Source organism: Ochotona princeps, chromosome 3, assembly GCF_030435755.1.
Source record: "Ochotona princeps isolate mOchPri1 chromosome 3, mOchPri1.hap1, whole genome shotgun sequence".
NCBI classification, from domain to species: Eukaryota; Metazoa; Chordata; class Mammalia; order Lagomorpha; family Ochotonidae; genus Ochotona; species Ochotona princeps.
In genome coordinates, this window is record NC_080834.1 from 67,644,709 (window position 1) to 67,662,303 (window position 17,595).

Below are 17,595 nucleotides of genomic sequence, written 5' to 3' on the forward strand. Positions count from 1 at the left end.
AGTGGACTACCTTCCTATTTAAATAATAGATAGAAAAGTTTGAATGTAATATTTATTTGGTGAATTTACAGGTGAGATCATATACAAAAGAGAAGATACAGACAGATGCAGCTCTCAGTGCAGTTTCAAATATTTTCATAACAGGCAATGGTCTGTGAGAATCTGGAATGCTAGTATTGAATGGCACATGCTTCAGTTTTATGTTTTCCTACCCAACTCCAAGGAGAAAGAAGGGAGAAGAGTAGAAGAAAATGTCAGTGTTGATGTAAATACAGCCATGCAGATAAAAACTTTTTTTAAAGCCAGAGGTCATTCAGAGATGTAGAACATTTCTGTATTCAAGAGTTTTCATAATTGGTGCATATTTTAAGAACAAAATGCAGAGATCTCGAATTTTCCACTATAAATAATCACGTTAAATGTCCCAACTAATGAGTTAGGGGCTTCCTCAATATTTTCCAGACTGGCTCTGGAAGACAGTCGTTTCTAACCGTTTTTAAAAAGATACTATTTGTACACAAAATTGTTTTGGTTTTAACAGGATAAAGCACCCTTGTAAAGAGGGTAAAAATGCTCCTTTAATCCCATTAATGTAAACTATAAGTGGATTTTCAGTTTCAGAAAAGTACAACTGAAGGCTTGCTCTCTTAAAATATTCAGACTCAAACTTCACAGACCCCTTTAGAACATAACTCCTCCCCACCCGGTAAAGCCCAGCATATTTGTACAGACAGAAGGACAAGACAGTAACGACTGGAAATAAACCTTAAAGTAAGTGAAGTGAAAGGATTTCTAAGTAAGTAAAGAGTAAGGATAAAATGAACAAAATAAACAAAAATCAGACATCAGTACCCGTGGCGAAGACCTACATCCAAGCAGTCTTCAGAGATTAAGGGCCGCTCGTGAAGAAAGCGCGCAGGTGTCCTCAGCTTCCGCGGTCCTCCAGCACAGGCGGCCGGTGCAGCTCTCTGCGTCGTCACCAGAGCGCACACTGTGCTATGCCTTCAGGACTCACAGCCGCTTCTGAAACCTTCAGCTACTGGTTCTTCGTGAGAATTTAAGCTAACTGAATACCCCTATATATCACACTGAGTCCATCTTTACTTGAGTCACACACACTAGCAACATGCACTTTCAAAAGTGCACCATTAAATAGTGTATTTTACAAAAATAGCCACAGGCAATTATAAACATACTTGCATTTCATCTTATTTGCTTGCCTGGTCCACTTCTCTGTTAATGACTCAGATCTTTTGATACACATATCAGAACGTTTTGCTTCGGCAGAATTTACCACATGAAAACCAACTGTTGTAATCAGAGGTATAGTACTATCTGACAATCGCTTAAAGGCTCTCTCAGTTGTACTGGAATCCCCATTTAAGCTTTTTGCCTTCAGAATATAAACTAAAAAGGAGTAATTGAATATAAAAATTATTTTACAACACTTACATTAAGAACATCCTATAAAATACTCACATATACATAAAAAACACAATCAACCCTCCAGCCCACATTAAAAAAAAAAACAAATCAACAAATCAAAGTTTTTATTTGCATGGCCACTTATCACTTGTACTCTATGCAACTTTATTTGCATATCCCTTTTAAGAGGTCTAAGCTTCTGTTGCACAGGAAATAAAAGCTGCAACACTGCAACCATCCTTCAACAGCCACGCCCACAACATTTAGACATGAAACAGATGTAAGGAGTGACAACACCACAAACGGAAATGTTAAGTTCCACCATTCAACACAGTTCACGAGGTTCACAAGTGTCTTTAGGGTTCAGCTGATGACAGGGTAAACTTTTAAAAAGAAGGTCAGTCTTCTTTCCCCTTGTCTTATAATGTTGGTGGTTTCAAACCATATTTCTTTGCAACTTCTGTCTGGGCATGGGCAGCATCGCAAAGTGAATACAGGTGAGCCATTTCCATCTCTGACTTGGCCAGGTTAATAGCTTTGTTGAACATGTCAATGGCTTTCTCCATGTTTCCTCTAAAAGAACAAATATTTTCATAGTTTCAGATTCCACAAGTACTTCAAAACACTCAATAAAGTTTAAGTGATGCTAAGGGAAATACGATCACTAACATTTAACAAATGTAATGAAATGTTTCTTTTTTTAAGAGGCAATGGATGTAACTATTGTCACAAGTACTATGTACTTACATTGTATCTTTTTTTAATACTTTATGTTTTTTTTTATTTATTATTTTGCATTATGTGACAGTTTCATAGGCTCTGGGAATCCCCCCACCCCTCCCCTCCCCCTCCCTTCCCCCCTGGTGGATTCCTCCACCTTGATGCAGTATTACAGTTCAAATTCAATCAAGATTCTTTCCTTGCAAACATATACCAAGCATAGAGTCCAGCTACTTATTGTCCAGATGGGTTGAACAGTTTCTTGGGGAGACCATTTCTGGTCCAAAGTTAGAGCTGGTAGAATATCATTCCAGTCAATTAAGAGTCCCAATATAACATCAACAGCAATTTGCAACATTATGGAATTGACATGGTTTTGAGTAACCAGTAACTTACATTGTATCTTATAGTCTTTGTTTATATGGGAACACGGAGATAAGGAAATAAGGAATTTAAACGAGCTATTTAAAATCAGACTTGTCTGGTTCCTAAATTCTAAATTTCTACTAAAACAAGACTCTTACATAGCAGCAAAGTAGAATGTACCTTAAATGACCATAGTTAACCTCCTACACCAAAAGAAAAAAGCTACATGATTAAATTATCTAAAATGTCAGTTTTAGAATTCTTGTTCAGATACTACAGGTAGCACTTGTGCTAAATCTCAGGATAAGGAAAATCAGCAATTTTCTTCATTCGCATTAACTTATTTAATAGTAAGATTTAGTATGAAATGTCTAAAGTACAATTAAGACATAAAAATAAAATTCCATCAAACGCTCTCAGAGCACAGATCCTTAACCAAGATCTATAACACCGTAAATGCAGATTCTTATATGTACATTATTCTAAAAAAAATTCTATTTTGCTGTATTCTAATCCTATTCTAGTATAAGAATATTCTATTCATAGTAACACAGTAACAACTAAGAAGTAGTTTAGTATTTGCATGCAATGGTCAGTTCAGAATGATTCAAAAGAAACACAAGACTTTTTTGAGGCACTCCAGCTGAGCAGGGACAGGGCAGCAGGAGCTGGATGATACCAGTTTACAAGAGCTATTCTCAGTTCCTGACAAGTAACAGACCAGGAGCAGTGATTCAATGAAATATGGACTGAAAACACTGTCTTCACAGCTTGGTTCACAATGTGTGCAACTTTGTTAACCTATCCAGACTGGGTGTGGGCCACCACAGTGAAACTGGGGCTCAGAGAAGGTAACGGCACTGAAACATTTGGAAAACCTGAAGTTCAGCACTAAGCCAAGAGTAAGTATGAGCAGCAATGACAATATTAACATGGGTTTTTTTTATTATGATAAATCCCACAAATATTAACAGCTGTCATCCATGGATAAACAATCACACAAAGCAAGAATTTACAGGAATGTCAGAGTTGAAAAAAAAAAGTATCTAACTCCAATTTTAAAGAAAACCCTCACAGATAACACTGCAGCTTGCTTATCACTTGGCTGGTTGTTTCCTGGTAGTAGCAGGATCCAGGCACTAGGAAAACCTAGCCACCAATCCTTATGTTCACAACTTCCCAAGCACATTACAGGGACTTTTTCTCCAACAGGAGTAACATAGGCAAAAAAAGTGGAAACTCAACAACAAGTATTGCGAAAGTCCTAATTTCCCTTTCTAATGCATATGGTCAACATCTTAAAAAAAGAGAATTTTGATTTGAAAGAATAACAAGCAAGAAAAATACATCTTGAGGCAAATTCACCTCCAAAAGGCATTAACAGACTTCAAAATTTTTAATGACCACTGATGATGGTTTTAAAAACTGATATTGTGAAAAGAATGAAAAGTAAATGAAGAGCTGCCAAAAATTTCCTAAAACAAACTCTAGAAGTTACCTTTGCACTTCAATAGTTCCCATGGTTTCATATGCAAAATCACATTTATTGTCAATTTCAATGGCCTTGCTGATAAGTTCCAATCCTTTATCCAGATCTTGTTTCCACTGAAGCTGAAGTAAACTGCAAATACAAAAAAGCAGTCAGATGTGACCATGGTCAGTTTCCACATTCAGTGAACTTGAAAGGAAAAACAAAAACTAAAGCAGAACATAATGAGCAACAAACTGTTTTTCTTTCAAGTTATGTATTGCAGTCCACATTTCTTACTATCAAAAAAGTCCAACAATCTCTGTTGCTAACTTACCTTGTATTTCTTATTTTTTGCTCTGTATAAATGGAAATGGTTTCTTAGGATAATTCAAGGACAAAAAGATAAGAAAACTGAAATTTAAACCTTTAGACAAAATGCTTACTTTAAGAATGAAAATACATATCAAGAAACCAGTCAGTTTATTCACTGGGACTTCTCTACCAAATCCCTTTTACCTCAACATCCAGAAAAACTCATTTTATTATCATGTATGGAATTTAGTAGGTACAAATTGAACCGTATACATACCCTTTATGGACATATGTCGTGGCATTATCTGGTTCCAACTCAATGCATTTATCATACATTTCATCAGCTTTACCAAACTGCTGCTGGTCTGTTAATGCCTATGAGGGGAGATACTGCAGTTATATTACAGCAACTGGTGATCTATGTGGTTAAAAGCATATTGATTATTAAAATTTACTTCATTTGTCCTTTCATTGTCAGATGATGTTTTGGGGATATAAGAAGATTTAAATTTTACATTTTTATTATTGGCAGTTTTAGGTGGGGCTGTGATAAAACCTTGGGCAGATAGTTACATACAACAGCAGGTAATCTGCAAAAAAACAATGAATCCCATAGAATCACTCACCTCACTTATTTATAAGGTATCCTAGTAAATCCTAAGGGAACTAGTTTGAGAGCAATATGCATTCAGAAGGGTAAGTTAAGGTTTCTGCTATTATTGGTCATTCCCTAAAAATGGTTAGTTTTCAAAACTGCAGTTATAATTAGCTACTTTAAAGCCAACCCAATAGCTAAAAATACATGAGACCAAAGCACACAAATTCTAACTGAAAGTTGGTCAGGACCTAAACTCAAGCTTGGAGAGTTACAAGAAAGTTATGCCACATAACTATACCTGTCTGTGTATAATTACTGTATATAAAACAGATTGTCTTAAAAATTCAGACAAGCCAAAGAACATGAACGTTAGGGCCAACAGAACATAAGGCTACTGCTGAGAAGAGAGCTTCCACTAGTCAAACCTATTTTGAAGGTACACACTGACTCAGGAATATGCAATAACAAAGCTCTGTAGTAGAGCTGCTGCTAGCATTTTTTCAAAGCTATACAGTGGCCTTTGCTCTTTCAGCTGCTTATGGAACTTTGCACAAAAAGAGCCCTGGATGCCATGACAAAAAGGATGATACTACCATGTTCTAGTTTACCAAGTTTAATAAGCCTGAGTGTATCTATTTGATACAAATGTCATATGGTTAAAATGTACATGTCTTATTTTGATACATTTTAGAAAGTCTTAATCTTAGTACATTACTTCTATAATTATAATTGGTTGCATAGTCAGCAACCAATGTTCCATTTTTATCATGCTATTCAAGAAATCATGAAGAACTAAGATTGAATAGATAAAAGTATTTCTTACTAAGGTCAAATAACTTCAGGATTGGGTTTCATAATTCAGAAGTAATGTGCAGGATCTGTGCAGAATTAAATCACAACCTAACACAAATGAATCTTCTCAAATTTCCTGGCTCAAAAAACCTTCAATATCCTTAATTTTAAAATTAACGTGCCTGAAGATGACAAGAAGGAAATGCTTCAATCTTTTTTTTTTTTTTTAAGATTTATTTTATTTTTTTATTACAAAGTCAGATACACTGAGAGGAGGAGAGATAGAGAGGAAAGTGGAGCTGCTGGGATTAGAACCAGCGGCCATATGGGATCAAGGCGAGGACCTTAGCCACCAGGCCACGCCGCCAAGCCCCAATGCTTCAATCTTAATCCAAGAAAGCTTTAAGAATTTTGGACAAACTAAAGAAAAAATAAGTTGTCATAGCTTATATTTATCTAACCATTTAAGAAGTGTGTAAAGAGAAAGAAAACTTTTTCCATGGACATTCTCCCTCTTTGTTACAGAGGCAATTTTCTTAAGATGATTATTTTTACAAATCCAATCCAAACATGTATACCCAGGTTATGAGTTTAAGCTCTTGGTTTCCCAGGAGCCTCTTCTGCAGGAACCAGTATCCTCCTGGGGCCATGAGAGAGAATCCAAGCAGGAACAAACCCTCTGCCTCCACAGAAGCACTGGGATGCAGCACCCGCACACCAATCCTCTCAGAAGAGCACATTTACCTGGGCATACAGCGCATAGCCTTCAGCACACTTCGGAAATTTCTTTATGACCTCTTCAAAGCCTTTCATAGCTGCTTGAATTTGTGAAGAATTATTTCCCGTATATGCCTGGCGATACTGTTTCAGAAATTCAAACAGACTTGTGAATTAAAAATTCCTAGACTGTTAACATATTACAAAGGACCCATAAGATTATAGAAATATGCCCAGAAAAGTATGTAATTTTCTAACAAAGTGTTGAATCCAAAGAAGTTCTAAGGAAACATCATAGCAGCAGGGATCCACAGAGAGTGTAGGACTACGGCTTCTGCATACAACTTAAGGAGTGCTAAATCTACGAACATTTTTTTAAAAACTCATACTTTCATCTGTAATAGAAGTGTATTTGTGCTTGCAACTCAACTTCTGAATTTCTAAAAAGGAAATTCTTTTAAGACTCTGGTTATAGAGTGACATCTCTTGTGAATATATTTTCCCTTTTCAGCTTTGCGTTTCTGAATACTAACAAAGACCTCCATCAACGAGACGTGACAGAACAGTTATTAGCATCATGACTATAGACTGTTTCCTCAAAGTGCTTTTGTCTTCACATTAGTTTATGGCAAAGAAGCAGGGAAATCAGTTCTATCTAGGTGAGCATCAAACAAAGGAGAGGCATCAAGAGGAACTCAAATACCCACAGAAATACAGGCTCTGCGCATTATTTCTTACATATACTATCCCACTCCAGTCATCCTTCAGGGAAAAACAAAATGAGTACGTCAAAAAATTATGGAAAATGTGCACTGTGATACGCACAGTATACATGGGGTCTTTGCTAATGCGAACCCAGGAACATGTGTGTAATGAATCCATTCTTATAAAAGTAGTATGCCTTTACTTAAAAAAATAAACATGTATTTTTGAAATTATTTTCTAAATTCTTTTCACTTTACTTTCAAAAGACAGAGATGTTCATTCCCGAAATGTCCGTAGCAGCTGCAGCTAGGTCCAGTTGAAGCCAAGAACCCAGAATGCCAACTGGGATCTTCCGCATGGGTGGCAGGGACCCACCTAGTTAAACCATCGCTTGTTGCCTCCTAGGATGCTCATTAGCAAGAAGGTGGGCGGGAAGAGGAGCTGGGACTCCAATATGGGAAGCATTTAACTATTTGCCTAAAACATTCACCCTGAATACCATTTTTCATGAACTTCTGGAAGGACTATCATAAATGGTTTTGGAGACAATGAAATATTTTTATTAACTCTGGGAAGTAAATATGATGTTTAGGAAATAACAAAAGAGAATTACGTACCAGTGCAAAACACTTCTGAGCTTGTGCCAGAGCAGACTCAGGTCTTAATCTAATACATTCATCAAAATCTGCCACTGCTTCTTCAACTTGATCAAGCAGTATTTTCAGCTAAGGAAAAAAATAAGTACATACCATGTCTCTCCATTACCACAGTTCAGTACAGTGCTCAGAATATAACAATTATCCTATATGGAATTACATCCAGAAACAGTATACCAGAAAATGTTAGAATTTTGAAGGAAAGATTCTAAAACCATACCAGTGTCCAAGTTTTAAAAAACTCTACTAAGAAACCCCTTTTCCTGGAAAAGTAAACATTTTAGTTTTCTAATTTCAAACCAGGTTACACATCAGCTAATTTTAAAAGCAAATCTTAAGACACTGCCAGTGAACACACAGAGAGCATCAGAATGTGAAGAGTTTTAAAAGGCAGCTCAACACTTACTAATACACGCCAAACAGACATACCATGCAAAATCCTCCCAAAGACATTTACCACTTCAGTGACAATATGGAGAGCCTCTATTTCCTACCATAACATATTCCAACCAGCCATGAAGTCATGCTGTTCCGTATGAGGTGGTAATCAGGAACTGTTTCTTCACTATATGTTCTTATTAAAGAAACATACCTTTTACAAAATGGGATTTATGAGAGACTTGAGAATTTATAGAACCCAGGCTGGTATTTTCTTAAAGAGTCTATGAAAATCACATGGTTGTTTCTAGCATTAACTAAAATGCTTGCTAAATGTAATTAATGTTTTACTCATTGAAAACCAATGACCAAGGGGGCACCTAAAAAACAAACCAAACTAGCAAGCCATCATTGTTTGTTTTCTTTTTATCTTTTTCATAGTAAATATCAAAACTGATAATCAAGGTGGAATCAAAGAAAAGTCAATCCAAACTCTAAGCAACTGTATTATATTTCGCTCATAAACATCAGAAGTGACATCACCAGAGACGTGAGACGTCCTGGTCAGTGAGCGGTGTACCTGTCCCCGGTGGTGATAGACGTCTGCGTTCTGAGGATCCATGTCGGCAGCCATGTTGAAGTCCTGCGTGGACAGCAGGGGCTGCTGCTGCTGCATGTACATGCTGCCTCTCTTGATCAGGGCATTTGCTCGAAGCTACAAACCCAAAGGAAGTGAACGTTAATCACTGCTTTGTTTTTCTTTCAAGGATAGCAACTTTATGGATGTAATTCACATATTTTTAAGGCTTACTTTTTTAAAGGGTGCATGTTGGTCATTTTTAGCACTTTAGTAGTTAAACTGCACATTAATCACCATTACCTAATTCCCGAAAGAAATATGTCACTTTCCAGTCCCTCTTACCCATAGCCCCTGAAAACCACCCATTTCCTTTTTCTATAATCTTGTGTCTTTTTGAAACTAACAAACAAATGAAATACTATATTATATGACCCTGAGTGTGCCTTCTTTCACTCAGCATGTTTTTAAGGTTCATCTGTGTTGTAGCATGTACCAGCACCTCAATTTTTATGGCTGTATATTACTCCATCGGAGAGATTTTATTTGTCCATTCATCAAATGATGGACATTTGATGGCTGCTATGAATATTCATGAACAAAGTTTATTTTGAAAGCCAGCACTGCAGTGTAGCAAGTAAAGCTGCCACCTGCGTCCACTGGCATCCCACATGTGCACTGGTTTATGTCCTGCCTGCCAAACTTTGATCCATTCTCCCTGCTAATGACCTGGGAATGGCAATAGAAGATGGCCCAAGTGTTGGGCCCCGCCATCCATGTGGGACTTCTGGTTTTGGCCTGGCTTAGCCCTGGCCATTGCAGAAACAGGAAGATCTTTTGTCTCTCCCAGGCTCTGTGAAATTCTTTCAAAATAAATAAATAAATCTTTTAAAAAGTTCATATTGAAACACATGTTAAACTCTTTATCTAGAAGTGGAATTACTCAATTATATGATAACTGAAACATATTTAGCTTTTTCAGGAACTGCCAACTCATTTCCAAAGACACTTTATCATTTACATTCACAACAATGTAGGAGGGCTTCAACCTCTCCACCTTCATCAATACTTGCTACTGCCCATCGTTTTGTTTGTAGCCGATTTTCCTGATGACAGCCATCCTTGTGGGCATGAAGTTGTATCATGTAGTTTTTAATTTGCTTTTCTATAATGGCTAATGATCCTGGTATTCTTCATGTTATTATTGGTCACTTCTACATATTCTTAAAACAATTTTTTTTAAGCTTTGAACTATGCTACAGTTCCATCTGGTCTGGGATTTCCCTACCTTCTCCCCAAATCCCCACCCCTGTCTGATTTTCCCTATATTTTTACAATCGTATAGTCCTACATAAACAGTCATAACTGCATCAGTCTGTTATTTAAGTATGCCCTCACATTGCTGATTTCTACATATTCCTTGGAGAAATATCTATTCAGATATTTGCTCATTTTAAAATTAGGTTCTTTATACTGTTGGTTTTCATGTTTTTTTCCCTTAATCTTTACATCAGCCCCTTATCAGATAAATGAACTGTGAATATTTTCTCTCATTCTGTGGGAGGTTTTTCTCCATGTTGAACGTTGATACTGTCCTTTGAAGTGCAAAAAGTTTTTAATTTTAGAAAGACCAAAGCATGTATTTCTTAAGTTGTTTCTTTTATGCTTTTGGTGTTTATCTCAGGAACCACTGGCAAATACAAGGTAATGAATATTTTCTCCTGTTTTCTTAAAAAAGGTTTATAATTTTAGCTTTTACATTTAGCTCTGGTTTTTTAAAAGGACTTATTTTACTTGAAAGAGTTACACAGAGAAAGAGATTAATCTTCCATCCACTGGCTCACTCCCCAAATGGCTATTATGGCCAGAGCTGGACTGGTCTGAAGCTGAGACAGGAGTTTCTTTGTGAGTACAGAGTCCAAGGACCTGGGCCATATTCCACTGCTTTCGTAGGCCATGAGCAGGGTGCTGGCTGGGAAGCAGAACAGCCAGGACTTGAAACAGCACCCACATGGAATTTCGGTGTATGCAACGTCCCTGATTCATTCTGAGCTAATTTTTGTACCTGGCAAATAGTGTTTTTGCTGTTAAAGCTGAAATCACAATAATGAGTCCCTTCAAAATTTTGTTCAAAGCAATACCTCATATATCTCAATGCTACATATATGAAACAAATAAGAATGCTCAATTTTACAACAAAAATATGAAACAGAATTGCAATGGTCAGGAAACAAAATTAAAGGCAGTACTATGAAGGTAATCTGAAAATCTGATTTTCAAAGAAGTTTTAACAAATATTCAGGACATAAGAACCAGAATGAATGTGAGCCAGTTGAGACAGGCTGCAGTAACTGCTGGTGAGTGCCAACATTAGGAGGGGCTAGCCAAGTCAGGCTAGGCTAGGCTACACTATCTACCGGCATTAGTGAGATTCAAGGCTAGGATCAGGCCTGATAGGGCAACCTGAGAAATTCCCCTGCTAGGCTGAAGCTTCTGTTGGTGAACACGAGAGCTGGGGCTGAAGGCAGGCCAGGCTGGTCAAGGCAGCAGCACCCTCTGGCATATGTGTGGGCTGGGTCTGGGAGTGGGTTGGCCTGAGTTAAGCTGCAGGATCCATGAGTGTGCAGAAGAGCCAGATGCTGCAGCAAATGCCGGCACACCAAAAACCGGGCTACGGGTTGGCCTGGTGGTGGTAACTGGTGGTTACCCTGACTAGGCTGTGGCAACCCATCAGCTTGCGTGAGAGATGGGGCTGGGTCAGAACTTTTCAGGCAGCGGCATCTACCACTATAGTACGTTCTATAAATGTTCTGGCTGGTGCAGGTGAAAGACCAAACCTGACCCTGTGCTAGACGGCTTACATAGGAGTCTAGTCTTAGGTTACCCCAAGAAAGGTTTCTTTAGGGATTCTCCCAATTAGCTGGCTGAACTCAAACCCCAGCCACAGGTTAAATCACAATATATGTGATCAACCCTTGGAACGAAAAGCAGTTAGTTGGTGAACTTCTATTTTGGTACACTTTTAAGGCACACATAATTCAAAATTGTCTTAATACTCAATTATAGAAATTGTAACATTCTTAACAAGATTTGGAAAATACAAGTGGAAAAACTTTTGTGATGCTTCTGTATTGTGATTTTAGAAGGGCATGTGTCAGGATTGGGCCTCCTCAGTTGCTGATGCCTGTGCATGGGGGACATGACAGCCAGCTCATTTGGCCAGCAAAGGACATGGAGTGCCTCACCCGAGCATGGGAAGTGGAACAGGTTGGACCCCTCTCCTGGCCAAGCTTTGCATCATTTTCCTGGGTCTATGGATGCACTAAGGCGGATTTTTGTCAGCCAATAGACCTTGAAAAGATTTTCTTAACCTGGGTGCAACAAAGCCAACAATGTCTAAGAACTATCGAAACCATCAAAAGCAGAAGTAACACAAGAGGTTCTTCCTTCTTTCCCTCTGCGAACACAAAAGAGATTGGAAAAAAAAGCAGCAGCATTTATCCCACCCACCTTCCTCCATACCTTAACCTTCTTCAACCTAATGGGAGATCCCTCTTCACTATGTAAACATAAAATAATTAAAACCCCCAAATATCTAGGACTTTAAAACATTGTTTTTCCTCTAAATATATTAATGATCATTTTATAAGTGAAAGAGGCCATAAAGGTCAATTAAATCAAGGAAGAAACTGGCCACAGAGTTTATTAACAAGCCAGTAACAAAAAAAAAAAAAAAAAAGACCAGTTAATTGGTGAACTTCTGTTTTGGTACACTGATAAGGCACACATAATTCAACAGACTGCCTTAATCCTCAATTATAGAAATTGTAACATTCTTAAAATGATGATATTAGTGTGGAAACAATGGTATTACCCACTTTCCTTTAGCCCTTGACACTTTGTACCCTAATCAACTAAGCAAGATTATTAAAAAAAAAAAAAAGAATCCACCATACATAGATCAGACAAAGAAATCTGGCAGCACAAGCAAATTTTCATGACACCAGGTTACATAGTTAGAAGCCTCGGTAGGAGACCATCAGCCAGGATAAACAATCATGCCAATAAAGGATTAAGTGTTAAGGTTTATGACCAAACCCCTAGAGCTTCATGTAAGACTTCAGACTCACTCTCATGAAAGAACTCAAAAATGAATGCAATGTATTTTACAAATAAATCATAAATTATAATAATAAAGAAATTGTAACATTCTTAACAAGACTAGGAAAATACAACTAGAAAAACTTCTGTGATATTTCTGTATTGTGTTTTTAGAAGCTGTTTTCAAATACAATATCTTTGCAAATACATCATAAATGAATTTAATATTAATATACTACTTTTTATTAAATGTATATAACAGGTCCCATATAATGGCTAACATTACTACAGCACTGCTGTATCATCTTTACCACTACACAATATAGTGCAGCACAACAGGTAGTTGCTACAAGAGGAAGCTGAAATTTCCAGACTACAAGAAAAAATTTCCAGAGCCAACACTATGGCACAGTGGGTTAGGCCTCTACCTGAAGACACTGATATGCCCTATGGACATCAGTTCAAATCTTGGCTGCTCCACTTCCACTTCCAATCTAGTCCTCTACTACTGTGTTTGGGAAATAAGTAAAACGTGGCCCAAGTGCTTGGGTTTCTGCCAAACATCTGGGAGACCCAGGGCTACTGGACTCCTAGCTCTGGCCTGTATCAACCCTAGCTGTTGCAGTCATTCTGGGAGTGAACCAACAGATGAAAAGTTATCTCTCTCTCTAGCTCCATCAAACAAATAAATGAATCTTAAAAAAAAAAATAGTATTTAGGTTTCAGAATCACAGCATCAACTGAACTCTGTGTGCTGCCCCATCTAAAACAAAACAGCCTATTGGAGAGATGTCAGCTGAAATGCTAAAACAAATCTGCCAAATGTTATCCAAGGCACTGTATCTATTCATTTCTTCACTCACACACACACACACATCTTAAAATGTACCTTCACGTTAGCTTCTTTCAAACTGATAACCTTATCTAAATCTGGTTTGGCCGCATTGGCATTGCCAATAAGTAGGTAGAAGGTGGCTCGCAGTAATAATGCTTCTGCCATGTATCTGCCTTCAGCATCTATTTCTTTTGAGCATTCACTTATGATTTTATCATAATTTTCTTCTTCCATATACTGTTTGGCCTTTAAATATCCAGAACTGAAAATAAAAAGATAGTGGAAATTATTTACGAATAAAAAATCAATTGCCAAAACGTCACATTTGAGTCTGTACGTTAAATAACTATCCACTTCTTGTGAAAAAGTTGGATCAGCCGGTGTGGAACTTGAGCTGGGAGGCAGAGGTTAAACAGATTCAGATTTTTTAATGGAGACTGGAACTTTCCCAATGCCTTGAAGGAAAAGTTTTAAAAGAAAGCATTATGTGGACAGATGAGATAATCAAAGACAAGACTAACTTCAACACTTACTAAGGACCCTGTTTTATTTACCTTCACATCTGCAGCACATTGATAACATTCTTTAATCAGTGATAATACTTTTAATCACTAACAGCGGAGCAAAAAAGGGGGAAATAATCAAATTAGTTTAGTGTCACAGAAGCCAACCAAGCCCTGTGATCAGAGCCGTGCTTTTATAGATTATTCTGGCTGTCATGTGGAAAATGGACTGGGTTATAAACGTGAAGCTGGAGACAGGGAAATATCCGAAGAGTTCTCAAATAGAAGGCCTATTGTTTTCATCTAAAATAATGGACACATAATAACCAAAAATGCAAAATTAGGGGCCAGTCTTGTCTTGAAGCATGTAAAGCTGCTGCCTGCAACACCAAGATTCCATACAAGTGCTGGTTTAAGCTTCATCTGCTTCATTTCCAATCTAGCTTCCTGCTAATGACTGGGAAACATAACAGAAGACGATCCAAGTATCTGGGCCCATGCCACCCAGGCAGGAGACACAGATTAAGCTCCTAGCTCTTGGCTTTGGCCCAGCCCAGTCATCTGAGGAGTAAACCAGCATAGCACATGGAAGAGCTCCCATTCAGTAAGCATGACTTCCAAATAAATAAATAAATCTTAAGGGAGAGAAAGGCAAAAAAAAAAAAAAAAAACAGGTAAAAGAGAACTCCTCTATCAAATAGGACTTTAAAAATACCCTCCTTGGGGTGGGCATTTTAGCCTGGCTTTTAAGATGCCTGCATCCCATCTCACACTGCTGAATCCAGCTTCTGGATAATGTGCACACTGGCAGACAGCAGGTTGTTTCTCAAGTAGTCAGGTCTGTGCCCTGCATTAAGGAGAAGTGGACTGAGTTTCTGGCTTCACTGCGCACTCCTGCGGAGGGGTGGGAGAAGAGCCCCATCCCAACCTGTTGCAATCATTTAGAGGAGTGAACCAGTAAGATGGAACTCTTGGGTCTCCCTGATTCTTAAATAAATTCTAAAATATAAAACATTTTTCTTTTAAAATATGCAGTAAACAGAATACAACTTACTCTAAAATGCTTATAGAAGAGATTCTTTTGAGCTGAAATTTATCTTGAATGACCTTTGAAGCATCTTGTAAATACAGCTGAATCCCAGACTTAACCATAATCTGACATTACTATTATACAGAAAACACAATGTTTCAGTAGCAACCTCACTTCATATTTTGGTATTATCCCAGGCTGGTCATATGTGCTTTTTATTGCAGCTCCTAGTCAGCAATACAGCCATAGTGCTAAACAACTGATATGCTGTAGTGTAGTGTGTTTAGCAGGTGAAATGCATTATTGACAAGATGTTTTCCACTTACGCTGGACTTATCAGGACAAAATCCCCATCCTAGGTGGAGGAGCACCCCTATATAGGATGTTGTAAACTAAGTATCCTCATTTCAGTTAACCTTACAAATCCATAGTAGCCTTTCTGATAACCACATTTGTGTTGTTGTTTCCTGCATTCTAGTTTTGTTCTTCAGTTCATGAACCTTAAGGAAACATAATTTTTCTGGCACCAGCATGATGGTACAACTAATTCTCCACCTGAGGTGCCAGCACCCTATTTGGGTGCCAGTTCTAATCCCAGTTACTCTGCTTCTGATGCAACTCCCTGATAATGACCTGGAAAAACAGTGCAGGATGGTCCAAGGCCTTGGGCCTCTGCAGCTATGTGGGAGACCCAGAAGAAGCTACTGGCTCTAGCTTTGGACAGGCCATGCTCTGGCCATTGTGGCATTTTGGAGGAGTGAACCAGTGGGTGGAAAAATCTTTCCCTCCAGCTCATCTTCTCTTAGTAAAATCTTCCAAATAAAAATAAATCTTAAAAAAAAAAAAAAAAGCAGAAGTAGTACTTGAATCCAGGCATTTCAACAGGGGGTGCACTTATCTCAGGTTGTGACTTAACCCCTGCAACAAATTCTCACCCCTGGAAGAGAAATTGTCTGTATCACTGTTAGAATAATTAAAAAAAAATTTTTTTTTAAAGATTTATTCATTTTATTACAGCCAGATACACAGAGGAGGAGAGACAGAGAGGAAGATCTTCCGTCCGATGATTCACTCCCCAAGTGACCAGCAACAGGCCGATGTGTGCCGATCCGAAGCCGGGAACCTGGAACCTCTTCCAGGTCTCCCACGCGGGAGCAGTGTCCCAATGCATTGGGCCGTCCTCAACTGCTTTCCCAGGCCACAAGCAGGGAGCTGGATGGGAAGTGGAGCTGCCGGGATTAGAACCGGCACCCATATGGGATCCCGGGGCTTTCAAGGTGAGGACTTTAGCCACTAGGCCATGCCGCCGGGCCCTAAAAAAATTTTTTTTAAAGATTTATGTATTTTTATTGGAAAGGCAGATCAGATTTATGGAAAGCAGACACAGAGAGATCTTCCGTCCACTGGTTCACTCCTCAAGTGGCCAAAACTAGAACTGAGCTAATGTGAAGCCAGGAGTCAGGAACTTCTTTGGGGTCTCCCCACATGGGTACATGGTCCCAAAGCTTTGGGCCGTCCTTGACTGCTTTCCCAGGCCACAAGCAGGGAGCTGGATGGGAAGTGGAGCAGCTGGGACATGAACCGGCACCCATATGGGATCCTGGCACTTGAAAGTAAGGATTTAGTTACAGAGTCATTGTGCCTGTCAAATATTTGACATCTTAGTATTTGTTTCTTAACTACAGTTTATATACAGTTTATATACAGATTATATACCAACTAATATTTATACAGTTCAGTAAAATTATGCATAGTGCCTTCCCTCAAAAGGTAGTCAACAATAAAAATGTTTCCTCAAACCCTACCCCTCTTTGCTATGCGGTAAGACCATTATATTCTTGTTTCTAACTCATTTAAAACATACCTTCCCAACAATGTTATTGTTCCTTCTCTTAGAGAGCTAGCCTTAACAGCAAAACACAAGTATTGTTAAAAAAACAAATGGATAAACAGCCCAGATAGCTTATATGTTACCTTCCATCACTAGACTGCAAGCTGTAAACACAACATCCTGAACTTTGCTTTCAGCTTCTACTCAATGAAACACAAGAAGCCCAAATACTGGAATTTTGTTAGGCAAGCAGAACTTAGAAAACAAATTCATTCTTTGGGTACTCTCAAGAAACTCCTGGCTCCTTGCTTCAGATCAGCTCAGCTCTGGCTGTTGAGGCTACTTGGGGAGTGAACGAGTGGATCTTTCCCTCTGTCTCTCCTTCTCTTTAAATCTGCCTTTCCAGAAAAAAAAAAAAAAATTAAAAAGTTTATAAATGGAAATTTTCCCTTAGTTCAAACATTTGAATGTTTTGCAGTTATTTCAGATTGGTATTTGTATTCCAATACAGTCGACCTCCGGACTTGAGCATGCCATGAGGGACTGAAGCAGCAGGCCTCCAGGCTGTAAACCTCTGA

The 17,595-nt window shown here is 38.3% G+C and overlaps 1 protein-coding gene across 2 annotated transcripts in view; it reads right to left on the minus strand.

The window, feature by feature from the left end:
- Positions 1-1,533: 1,533 nt before the first annotated feature.
- TOMM70 (translocase of outer mitochondrial membrane 70) overlaps positions 1,534-17,595 on the minus strand; it is a 36,725-nt gene continuing 20,663 nt past the window's right edge. For both annotated transcript variants that reach the window (XM_058661796.1, XM_058661797.1), the window contains exons 6-12: positions 13,708-13,915; positions 8,721-8,855; positions 7,724-7,831; positions 6,429-6,545; positions 4,572-4,669; positions 4,010-4,132; positions 1,534-1,998 (exon numbers count right to left, since the gene is read on the minus strand). In XM_058661796.1, coding sequence (XP_058517779.1) covers positions 1,845-1,998; positions 4,010-4,132; positions 4,572-4,669; positions 6,429-6,545; positions 7,724-7,831; positions 8,721-8,855; positions 13,708-13,915 — 943 coding nt within the window. In that variant the 3' untranslated portion in view covers positions 1,534-1,844. The remainder of the gene's footprint in view (positions 1,999-4,009; positions 4,133-4,571; positions 4,670-6,428; positions 6,546-7,723; positions 7,832-8,720; positions 8,856-13,707; positions 13,916-17,595) is intronic.